The sequence below is a fragment of the Scyliorhinus canicula genome, chromosome 10, assembly GCF_902713615.1.
Source record: "Scyliorhinus canicula chromosome 10, sScyCan1.1, whole genome shotgun sequence".
Classification (NCBI taxonomy): domain Eukaryota; kingdom Metazoa; phylum Chordata; class Chondrichthyes; order Carcharhiniformes; family Scyliorhinidae; genus Scyliorhinus; species Scyliorhinus canicula.
The window spans coordinates 2843571-2856114 of record NC_052155.1 but is presented as its reverse complement, the minus strand read 5'-3'; the positions used below and the strand labels follow the sequence as shown (position 1 = coordinate 2856114).

At 56.1% G+C, this 12544-nt stretch overlaps 1 protein-coding gene across 1 annotated transcript in view; it reads right to left on the bottom strand.

Annotated features, from left to right (window-relative positions):
• Positions 1-7309, bottom strand: part of cdk5 (cyclin-dependent kinase 5) — a 59630-nt gene extending 52321 nt beyond the window's left edge. Inside the window, exon 1 of the mRNA XM_038808507.1 lies at positions 7196-7309. Coding sequence (XP_038664435.1) covers positions 7196-7232 — 37 coding nt within the window. The 5' untranslated portion in view covers positions 7233-7309. The remainder of the gene's footprint in view (positions 1-7195) is intronic.
• Positions 7310-12544: the final 5235 nt, after the last annotated feature.

Here is a 12544-nt window from a genome sequence, read left to right as displayed (position 1 = left end):
TGAGGGGCATAGACAGAGTGGATAGTCAGAGCCTTTTTCCCAGGATAGGGAGGTCAATTACTGAGGGGCATAGGTTTAAGGTTCGAGGGGCAAGGTTTAGAGGGGATGTACGAGGTAAGTTTTTTACACAGAGGGTAGTGGGTGCCTGGAACTTGCTGCCGGAGGAGGTGGTGGAAGCAGGGACGATAGTGACATTTAAGGGGCATCTTGATAAATACATGAATAGGAAGGGAATAATGGGATACGGACCTCTGAAGTGCAGAAGAATTTAATTTAGACAGGCAGCATGGTCGGCACAGGCTTGGAGGGCCATGTTTAAATTACCCCTTCATTGGGAAAAATGAATTGGGCACTCTAATTTTTTTTACATTACACAACCAAGACAGGTAAATGGAGTTAGACATTGAACAGCCATAATCTAATCAAAAAATAGAATAGACTCAATGGACTGAATGGCCTGCTGTTCCCTTGGTTCCCAAGAAGCTGCATGATGTGATGTCCCAGATGATACTCTGAACCATGCACTGTGCAGCCCTTTAACCATTCAGGGAGGACAGGGGCAGAGGAGAGAAGACCCAGTCTTACAAATGATTACTTTGAGCAGACGGGAATCCCCACTACCAGGTTTGCGCCCGATAGTGCATTGCAGACTGAAAAACTCATACCCTCAGAGTCCAGCAATGCCTCATGTTGAAATCCCACCATGGCCTCATCCCTCCCCATCCCTGTAGCCTCTGGAGCCTGTACACCCTACAAGATCTACGTGCAGTTTGGAAATAGAAATAGTTCAAATAATTTATATTTATATTGTGGGTTAGAAATAAAGTACAGGTTTAAACTTAACTTGTGTGGCTGTACTTGTCTGCTAAGAAAGGGTTAAAACTTCAGCTTCATGTTTAACAAAGGTGCCTACTTGTCTATTGGTGTTAGTTACACTTTAAACTTTGCCTGCATTGTAATTAAGATTTTAAGACATAAAAGCAATTACATGGGTATAAAAACCAAGCTGTTGCTTCACCTCCACACCAAAAAGCAGAAGCATTTGTTTTCAGTCAGGAACAAGGTACCGCACAAACAATGTTTCTCACAGAAGCTGCCAGTACCGGCAAAGCAATCAAGGGGCAGAAAGCGACTCCTGGAAAATAGAGTTCCAGAAACCAGGAAATGAAGAGCCCTAGGCAGACTGTAGTTAAACGAACAAATAACCAGAAAGTAACCAGGTGGTTACGGCACAGTGGTTAGCACTGCAGCCTCACAGTACCAGGGACACGGGTTTGATTCTGACCTTGGGTTTGTGTGTGTGGAGTTTGTACATTCCCCATATGACTGCGTGGGTTTCCTCCAAGTGCTGATGTCCCTCAGCTGGCTGGTCCCCAGAAGGAGAGCTGCACTGTCAGAGGGTCAGTACTGAGGGAGTGCCGCACTGTCAGAGGGTCAGTACTGAGGGAGCGCCGCACTGTCAGAGGGTCAGTACTGAGGGAGTGCTGCACTGTCAGAGGGTCAGTACTGAGGGAGTGCTGCACTGTCAGAGGGTCAGTACTGAGGGAGTGCTGCACTGTCAGAGGGTCAGTACTGAGGGAGTGCTGCACTGTCAGAGGGTCAGTACTGAGGGAGTGCTGCACTGTCAGAGGGTCAGTACTGAGGGAGTGCCGCACTGTCAGAGGGCCAGTACTGAGGGAGTGCTGCACTGTCAGAGGGTCAGTACTGAGGGAGCGCTGCACTGTCACAGGGTCAGTACTGAGGGAGTGCTGCACTGTCAGAGGGTCAGTACTGAGGGAGTACCGCACTGTCAGAGGGTCAGTACTGAGGGAGTGCCGCACTGTCAGAGGGTCTGTACTGAGGGAGTGCCGCACTGTCAGAGGGTCAGTACTGAGGGAGTGCTGCATTGTCAGAGGGTCAGTACTGAGGGGGTGCTGCACTGTCAGAGGGTCAGTACTGAGGGAGTGCCGCACTGTCAGAGGGTCAGTACTGAGAGAGCGCCGCACTGTCAGAGGGTCAGTACTGAGGGAGCGCCGCACTGTCAGAGGGTCAGTACTGAGGGAGTGCCGCACTGTCAGAGGGTCAGCACTCAGGGAGCGCTGCACTGTCAGAGGGTCAGTACTGAGGGAGTGCTGCACTGTCAGAGGGTCAGTACTGAGGGAGTGCTGCACTGTCAGAGGGTCAGTACTGAGGGAGTGCCGCACTGTCAGAGGGTGAGTACTGAGGGAGTGCTACACTGTCAGAGGGTGAGTACTGAGGGAGTACCGCACTGTCAGAGGGTGAGTACTGAGGGAGCGCCGCACTGTCAGAGGGTCAGTACTGAGGGAGTGCTGCACTGTCAGAGGGTCAGTACTGAGGGAGTGCTGCACTGTCAGAGGGTCAGTACTGAGGGAGTGCTGCACTGTCAGAGGGTCAGTACTGAGGGAGTGCTGCACTGTCAGAGGGTCAGTACTGAGGGAGTGCCGCACTGTCAGAGGGTCAGTACTGAGGGAGTGCTGCACTGTCAGAGGGTCAGTACTGAGGGAGCGCTGCACTGTCACAGGGTCAGTACTGAGGGAGTGCTGCACTGTCAGAGGGTCAGTACTGAGGGAGTACCGCACTGTCAGAGGGTCAGTACTGAGGGAGTGCCGCACTGTCAGAGGGTCTGTACTGAGGGAGTGCCGCACTGTCAGAGGGTCAGTACTGAGGGAGTGCTGCATTGTCAGAGGGTCAGTACTGAGGGGGTGCTGCACTGTCAGAGGGTCAGTACTGAGGGAGTGCCGCACTGTCAGAGGGTCAGTACTGAGAGAGCGCCGCACTGTCAGAGGGTCAGTACTGAGGGAGCGCCGCACTGTCAGAGGGTCAGTACTGAGGGAGTGCCGCACTGTCAGAGGGTCAGCACTCAGGGAGCGCTGCACTGTCAGAGGGTCAGTACTGAGGGAGTGCTGCACTGTCAGAGGGTCAGTACTGAGGGAGTGCTGCACTGTCAGAGGGTCAGTACTGAGGGAGTGCCGCACTGTCAGAGGGTGAGTACTGAGGGAGTGCTACACTGTCAGAGGGTGAGTACTGAGGGAGTACCGCACTGTCAGAGGGTGAGTACTGAGGGAGTGCCGCACTGTCAGAGGGTCAGTACTGAAGGAGTGTTGCACTGTCAGAGGGTCAGTACTGAGGGAGTGCTGCACTGTCAGACGGTCAGTACTGAGGGAGTGCTGCACTGTCAGAGGGTCAGTACTGAGGGAGTGCCGCACTGTCAGACGGTCAGTACTGAGGGAGTGCTACACTGTCAGAGGTGCCAAGATGCCAAGAGAGAATATAAAACTAAGCTAGAGTCACAGACAGACTCTCGGCGGTTGTGGCAAGGACTAAACAACATAACGGGCTACAAAGCGAAGCCGAGCAGTATCTCTGGCAGCAGCGCACCCCTCCCCGATGAACTTAATGCATTCTATGCTTGGTTTGAGCATGTAACCAACAATCCGCTGTCGAGTGCCCCAGCAGCCCATAATTCACCCATACCCACCATCACAGTTTCCAAAGTCAGATCGGCCTTCCTGAAAGTGAACCCACGGAAGGCGATGGGCCCGGACGGGATCCCTGGTCGTGCACTCAGAGCCTGCGCATACCAGCTGGCCAAGGTATTCACAGACATCTTTAACCTATCCCTACTCCACTCCGAGGTCCCCACCTGCTTCAAGAAGACCACCATCATTTTTTTTTTTAAATTTAGATTACCCAATTATTTTTTCCAATTAAGGAGCAATTTAGCGTGGCCAATCCACCTACTCTGCACATTTTTGGGTTGTGGGGGCGAAACCCACGCAGACACGGGGAGAATGTGCAAACTCCACACGGACAGTGACCCAGAGCCGGGATCGAACCTGGGACCTCAGCGCCGTGAGGCGGTTGTGCTAACCACTAGGCCACCGTGCTGCCCAAGAAGACCACCATCATACCGGTACCAAAGAAGAACCAGGCAACATGCCTCAATGACTACCGCCCGGTGGCCCTGACGTCAATTGTAATGAAGTGCTTCGAGAGGCTGATCATGAAGCGCATCACCTCCATACTCCCGGAACGCCTTGACCCACTTCAATTCGCATACCGTCGCAATCAGTCCACATCAGACGCCATTTCCCTGGCCCTACACTCATCCCAAGAGCATCTCGAAAACAAGGACTCCTACATCAGACTCCTATTTATTGACTACAGCTCCGCCTTCAACACCATAATCCCAGCCAAGCTCATATCAAAGCTCCAAAACTTAGGACTTGGCTCTCCACTCTGCAACTGGATCCTTGACTTTCTGACCAACAGACCACAGTCAGTAAGAATGAACACCAACACCTCCTCCACAATAGTCCTCAATAACCGGTGCCCCGCAAGGCTGCGTACTTAGCCCCCTACTCTACTCCCTGTACACATACGACTGCGTGGCAAAACTTGGTTCCATCTCCATCTACAAGTTTGCTGACGATACGACCATAATGGGCCGGATCTCGAATAACGGCGAGTCCGAATACAGGAGGGAGATAGAGAACCTAGTGGAGTGGTGTAACGACAACAATCTCTCCCTCAATGCCAGCAAAACTAAAAGGCTGGTCATCGACTTCAGGAAGCAAAGTACTGTACACACCCCTGTCAGCATCAACGGAGCCGAGGTGGAGATGGTTAGCAATTTCAAATTCCTAGGGGTGCACATCACCAAAAATCTATCCTGGTCCACTCACGTCGACGCTATCACCAAGAAAGCACAACAGCGCCTATACTTCCTCAGGAAACTAAGGAAATTCGGCATGTCCACATTAACCCTCACCAACTTTTACAGATGCACCATAGAAAGCATCCTGTCGGGCTGCATCACAGCCTGGTATGGCAACTGCTCGGCCCAGGACCGCAAGGAACTTCAGAGAGTCGTGAATACCGCCCAGTCCATCACACGAACCTGCCTCCCATCCATTGATTCCATCTACACCTCCCGCTGCCGGGGGAAAGCGGGCAGCATAATCAAGGATCCCTCCCACCCGGCTTACTCACTTTTCCAACTTCTTCCATCGGGCAGGAGATTCAGAAGTCTGAGAACACGCACGAACAGACTCAAAAACAGCTTCTTCCCCACTGTCACCAGACTCTTAAATGACCCTCTTATTTACTGACCTCATTAACACTACACCATGTATGCTTCAACCGATGCCAATGCTTATGTAGTTACATTGTATATGTTGTGTTTCCCTATTATGTATTCTCATGCATTTTATTGAATTTTGTTTAATTCCCTTTTCTAATGATCTGTTGAGCTGCTTGCAGAAAAAATACTTCTCACTGTACCTCGGTACACGTGACAATAAACAAATCCAATCCAATCCAGTACTGAGGGAGTGCTGCACTGTCAGAGGGTCAGTACTGAGGGAGTGCTGCACTGTCAGAGGGTCAGTACTGAGGGAGTGCTGCACTGTCAGAGGGTCAGTACTGAGGGAGTGCTGCACTGTCAGAGGGTCAGTACTGAGGGAGTGCCGCACTGTCAGAGGGTCAGTACTGAGGGAGTGCCGCTCTGTCAGAGGGTCAGTACTGAGGGAGTGCTGCACTGTCAGAGGGTCAGTACTGAGGGAGTGCTGCACTGTCAGGGGGTCAGTACTGAGGGAGTGCTGCACTGTCAGAGGGTCAGTACTGAGGGAGTGCTGCACTGTCAGAGGATCAGTACTGAGGGAGTGCTGCACTGTCAGAGGGTCAGCACTGAGGGAGTGCCGCACTGTCAGAGGGTCCGTACTGAGGGAGTGCCGCACTGTCAGAGGGTCAGTACTGAGGGAGTGCTGCAATGTCAGAGGGTCAGTACTGAGGGACTGCCGCACTGTCAGAGGGTCAGTACTGAGGGAGTGCTGCACTGTCAGAGGGTCAGTACTGAGGGAGTGCTGCACTGTCAGAGGGTCAGTACTGAGGGAGCGCTGCACTGTCAGAGGGTCAGTACTGAGGGAGTGCTGCACTGTCAGAGGGTCAGTACTGAGGGAGTGGCGCACTGTCAGAGGGTCAGTACAGAGGGAGTGCTGCACTGTCAGAGGGTCAGTACTGAGCGAGTGCCGCACTGTCAGAGGGTCAGTACTGAGGGAGTGCTGCACTGTCAGAGGGTCAGTACTGAGGGAGTGCTGCACTGTCAGAGGGTCAGTACTGAGGGAGTGCTGCACTGTCAGAGGGTCAGTACTGAGGGAGTGCTGCACTGTCAGAGGGTCAGTACTGAGGGAGTGCTGCACTGTCAGAGGGTCAGTACTGAGGGAGTGCTGCACTGTCAGAGGGTCAGTACTGAGGGAGTGCTGCACTGTCAGAGGGTCAGTACTGAGGGAGTGCTGCACTGTCAGAGGGCAGTACTGAGGGAGTGCCGCACTGTCAGATAGTCAGTACTGAGGGAGTGCCGCACTGTCAGAGGGTCAGTGCTGAGGGAGTGCCGCACTGTCAGAGGGTCAGTACTGAGGGAGTGCCGCACTGTCAGAGGTTCAGTACTGAGGGAGTGCCGCACTGTCAGAGGGTCAGTACTGAGGGAGTGCTGCACTGTCAGAGGGTCAGTACTGAGGGAGTGCTGCACTGTCAGAGGGTCAGTACTGAGGGAGTGCTGCACTGTCAGAGGGTCAGTACTGAGGGAGTGCTGCACTGTCAGAGGGTCAGTACTGAGGGAGTGCTGCACTGTCAGAGGGTCAGTACTGAGGGAGTGCCGCACTGTCAGAGGGTCAGTACTGAGGGAGTGCTGCACTGTCAGAGGGTCAGTACTGAGGGAGTGCCGCACTGTCAGAGGGTCAGTACTGAGGGAGTGCTGCACTGTCAGAGGGTCAGTACTGAGGGAGTGCTGCACTGTCAGAGGGTCAGTACTGAGGGAGCGCTGCACTGTGGGAGGGTCAGTACGGAGGGAGTGCTGCACTGTCAGAGGGTCAGTACTGAGGGAGTGCCGCACTGTCAGAGGGTCAGTACTGAGGGAGTGCTGCACTGTGGGAGGGTCAGTACTGAGGGAGTGCTGCACTGTGGGAGGGTCAGTACGGAGGGAGTGCTGCTCTCTGCAGTGACCCGGTTCTATTCTGCAGTTCGGCCTCACACCCGGGGCTGGGGATTTAATCCCTGCGGCCAGGCCCCCGCTCGGACAGGCGGCAGTCAGCGACACCCGGCCCTCCACCCAGACCCCCAGCCGCACCGCCCAGACCCCCGAGGCCGCTGCCCAGACCCCCACCCAGCGCTGTCCCCCGGGGTCGCTCCCTTTTACCTTCTCCGATTTTCTCCAGTTTCTCGTATTTCTGCATCTCGGCGGCCGGAGACTGAGGGGCGGGAACCGGCCTGACAGCGCCGCCCTCCGGCTGGGAGGACCCAGCTCACAGCGCCGCCCTCCGGCTGGGAGGACCCGGCCTTACAGCGCCGCCCTCCGGCTGGGAGGACCCAGCTCACAGCGCCGCCCTCCGGCTGGGAGGACCCAGCTCACAGCGCCGCCCTCCGGCTGGGAGGACCCGGCCTTACAGCGCCGCCCTCCGGCTGGGAGGACCCAGCTCACAGCGCCGCCCTCCGGCTGGGAGGACCCAGCTCACAGCGCCGCCCTCCGGCTGGGAGGACCCAGCTCACAGCGCCGCCCTCCGGCTGGGAGGACCCAGCTCACAGCGCCGCCCTCCGGCTGGGAGGACCCAGCTCACAGCGCCGCCCTCCGGCTGGGAGGACCCAGCTCACAGCGCCGCCCTCCGGCTGGGAGGACCCAGCTCACAGCGCCGCCCTCCGGCTGGGAGGACCCAGCTCACAGCGCCGCCCTCCGGCTGGGAGGATCCAGCTCACAGCGCCGCCCTCCGGCTGGGAGGACCCGGCCTGACAGCGCCGCCCTCCGGCTGGGAGGACCCAGCTCACAGCGCCGCCCTCCGGCTGGGATGACCCAGCTCACAGCGCCGCCTTCCGGCTGGGAGGACCCAGCTCACAGCGCCGCCCTCCGGCTGGGAGGACCCAGCTCACAGCGCCGCCCTCCGGCTGGGATGACCCAGCTCACAGCGCCGCCTTCCGGCTGGGAGGACCCAGCTCACAGCGCCGCCCTCCGGCTGGGAGGACCCGGCCTGACAGCGCCGCCGTCCGGCTGGGAGGACCCAGCTCACAGCGCCGCCCTCCGGCTGGGAGGACCCAGCTCACAGCGCCGCCCTCCGGCTGGGAGGACCCAGCTCACAGCGCCGCCCTCCGGCTGGGAGGACCCAGCTCACAGCGCCGCCCTCCGGCTGGGAGGACCCAGCTCACAGCGCCGCCCTCCAGCTGGGAGGACCCGGCCTGACAGCGCCGCCCTCCGGCTGGGAGGACCCGGCTCACAGCGCCGCCCTCCGGCTGGGAGGACCCAGCTCACAGCGCCGCCCTCCGGCTGGGAGGACCCAGCTCACAGCGCCGCCCTCCGGCTGGGAGGACCTAGCTCACAGCGCCGCCTTCCGGTTGGGAGGACCAAGCTCACAGCGCCGCCCTCCAGCTGGGAGGACCCGGTCTGACAACGCCGCCCTCCGGCTGGGTGGACCTGGATTACAGCGCCGCCCTCTGTCTCGGAGGACCTGGATCACAGCGCCGACCTTAGGCTGGGAGGACCCGAGTTCACAGCGCCGCCCTCCGGCTGGGAGGACTCGGCCTCACAGCGCCGCCCTCCGGCTGGGAGGATCGAGTTGACAGAGCCGCCCTCCGGCTGGAAGGACCCGGCTCACAGCGCCGCCCTCCGGCTGGGAGGACCCGGTTCACAGCGCCGCCCTCCGGCTGGGAGGACCCGGTTCACAGCGCCGCCCTCCGACTGGGAGGACCCAGCTCACAGCGCCGCCCTCCGGCTGGGAGGACCCAGCTCACAGCGCCGCCCTCCGGCTGGGAGGATCGAGTTGACAGAGCCGCCCTCCGGCTGGAAGGACCCGGCTCACAGCGCCGCCCTCCGGCTGGGACGATCCGGCCTCGCAGCGCCGCCCTCCGTCTGGGAGGACCTGGTCCACCAGCGCCGCACTCTGGCTGGGAGGAACCGGGCTCACAGCGCCGCCCTCCGGCTGGGAGGACCCTGTTCACAGCGCCGCCCTCCAGCTGGAAGGACCCGGCTCACAGCGCCGCCCTCCGGCTGGGAGAATCCGGCGTAACAGCGCCGCCATCTGGCTGGGAGGACCCGGGCTCACAGCGCCGCCCTCCGGCTGGGAGGACCCGGTTCACAGCGCCGTCCTCCAGCTGGAAGGACCCGGCTCACAGCGCCGCCCTCCGGCTGGGAGGATCAGGCCTCGCAGCGCCGCCCTCCGTCTGGGAGAACCTGGTACACCAGCGCCGCACTCTGGCTGGGAGGACCCGGGTTCACAGCGCCGCCCTCTGGCTGGGAGGACCTGGATTACAGCGCCGCCCTCCGGCTGGGAGGATCCGAGTTCACAGCGCCGCCCTCTGGCTGGGAGGACCTGGTTCACAGCGCCGATTCGGGCTGGGAGGACATGGATCACAGCGCCGCCCTCTGGCTGGGAGGACCCGGCGTCAAAGCGCCGCCCTCCGGCTGGGTGGTCCTGGATCACAGCGCCGCCCTCCGGCTGGGAGAATCCGGCGTAACAGCGCCGCCATCCGGCTGGGAGGATCCGGCTCACAGCGCCGCCCTCCGCCTGGGAGGAGCGAGCTCACAGCGCCGCCCACTGGCTGGGAGAACCTGGTTCAAGGCCCCGCCCTCCGGCTGGGAGTACCTGGATCACAGCGCCGCCCTCCGGCTGGGAGGACCCGGGTTCACAGCGCTGCCCTCCGGCTGGGAGGACCGTGTTCACAACGCCGCCCTCTGGCTGGGAGGACCGAGCTCACAGCGCCGCCCTCTGGCTGGGAGGACTGAGCTCACAGCGCTGCCCTCCGGCTGGGAGGACCCGGCTTCACAGCGCCGCCCTCTGGCTGGGAGGACCCGGATTCAGTAACAGAGATCCTGGGGGAAGGGGCAGGTTCCCAGATTGTGGGATCCAGTACCACAGGTTGTGCAGTGATGGTTGGAGGAGTCAGGGAAGGATGTTCTTAACCTCATTGTATTGCAATGAAATATAAAATGAAAATGAAAATCGCTTATTGTCACAAGTAGGCTTCAAATGAAGTTACTGTGAAAAGCCCCTAGTCGCCACATTCCGTCACCTGTTCGGGGAGGCTGGTACGGGAATTGAACCGTGCTGCTGGTCTGCTTTCAAAGCCAGTGATTTAGCCCAGTGTGCTAAACCAGCCCAACCAGCTGTGTTTAAGATGTAGCTCAGGACACATCCACCCAGTATAAACGCAAATGCCAAATGCACTTCATCTCAGTAAAATATCACCAGATCTCAGAATGTTTACAACACAGGAGGAGGCCATTCAGCACATCACGTCTGCACCAGCTCTCCAAATGGTGGTTTAGCACAGTGGGCTAAACAGCTGGCTTGTAACGCGGAACAAGGCAGCAGCATGGGTTCAATTCCCGTACCAGCCTCCCCGAACAGGTGCCGGAATGTGGCGACAAGGGACTTTTCACAGTAACTTCATTCAAGCCTACTTGTGACAATAAGCGATTATTATTTCAAATGAACAGTTCACCTCCTGCCATTCTCTGATTGTAATGGTGCACTTTCGGAGATTTCATTAGTAGAACAAAAATGAATGTATTTACAGTCAACTGCAGGAGCTGCATGTTTGCAGCTAATTCCAATGTACCTCTGCACTCGGAGAACTCCTCCCCCAGGGGTGATTCCCTCCTCTGGGTCCCAATTGGTCCCCCAAACCATGTGATCCCACTCTGCTGTGTTGCCCTCATAGGACAATCACCACACTCACCTTCTCCCCATAACCTTTCACTTTCACAGGGTAGCACAGTGAGGGCAGAACGGCAGCACAGTGGTTAACACAGTTGCTTCACAGTGCCAGAGTCCCAGGTTCGATTCCCAGCTTGGGCCACTGTCTGTGCGGTGTCTGCACGTTCTCCCAGTGTCTGCCTGGGTTTCCTCCGGGTGCTCCGGTTTCCTCCCACAGTCCAAAGATGTGCAGGTTGGATGATGATTAAAAATTGCCCTTAGTGTCCAAAAAGGTTGGGTGGGGTTATTACTGAGTTACAGGGTTACAGGATGGAGGCGTGGGGTGCTCTTTCTAAGTGCCGGTGCAGACTCGATGGGCTGAATGGCCTATTTCTGCACTATAAATTCTGTGATTCTATGATTTTTCTTTTTCTAATTCCATTTTGAAAGCTTTGATTGAACCTGACTCCACCACACTCTCAGGCAGTGTATTCCAGACCATTACCACTCACAAAATAAAAAGGCTCTTCTTCTTGTCGCCAATTACTTTACACAAAATAACAAAATATTATGGTGCAGATGTAGGCCATATGGCCCATCACTTCTTGGCTTAGTGCCATTCCCCTGTCTTTTCCCTGTAACATGGCACATTGCCTCGATTGGACCTGCCTCCGCTACACTTCCGGGCAGTGCATTCCGTACCCCATTTCTGCCAATTACCTTAAATCTGTGCCCTCTCATTATTGATCTTTTCCTGAGTTTCTCACCCTATCTACTCTGTCCAGACCCCTCATGATTTTGAACAGATCTCCTCTTAGCCTTCTGTTCTCCAAGGATAAATAAATAAAAGGATAAGGACTTTTGATGCACTGGGATGACTTCTAGTTAGTATCTTTCTGAAGTACAGCTTTTGATTTGATGCTTCTTCCTTCTAGGTGTGAGATGGTTTTCCACGGCAAGGTTGTCTACCTTCTCTGTAGACTCTGCATCAAACAAAGGATGTGCCAAGCATTCTCTGCTTTCAGAACAATATAGCAGTTTGTAAGTTGAAACACAATGACTGTTTATTTAGAAAGAAAAGATAAAATATGCAGAAATTACAACAGAATAATAGCAAGCTAACCTACTACATCCCCTCCCCTTCAGCTGTTCCACCTTCTACCCACACGCAGACAAGACAAACAAACACAGAGGAGTGAAAAAGTGGTAAAATAATAAGAATTAAGATAAAATTTATGAGTCCTTGCTTTCGATGTGGAATACTTTGCAGTAGGCTGTCTTCCTAGCCCACTGAGTGATCAAAGCCACCAATGTACATTTGGTGATGGTTTTCTGACAGTAACATTCACTCAGTACTCACAGGCACCAGGACGTCTTCCAGAGAGACACTATTTTAAAAATAAATAAATTTGAGTACCCAATTACTTTTTTCCAAATTAGCATGGTCAATCCACCTACGCTGCACATCTTTGGGTTTGGAGGGTGAAACATGGGAAGAATGTGCAAACTCCACACAAACAATGACCCGGGGCCGGGATCAAACCCAGGTCCTCAGCGCCATAGGCAGCATCACTGTGCCACCATGCTGCTCTGGAGAGACACTTTCGCTTTTACTAAACTGGGTCTTCAACTCAAATCTACTTCCCTCATAAAAATCTTGGTCTCGCATCAAACACAGATCCCAGCTCAAATTTGAATCTCAATCCTTTGCAGTCTCACTAAAATGACCTCCAGCCTTACTGGGGAAAGAGAAGGGTTCACACACTTAATGAAAATGAAATGAAAATTGCTTATTGTCATGAGTAGGCTTCAATGAAGTTACTGTGAAAAGCCCCTAGTCACCACATTCTGGTGCCTGTCTGGGG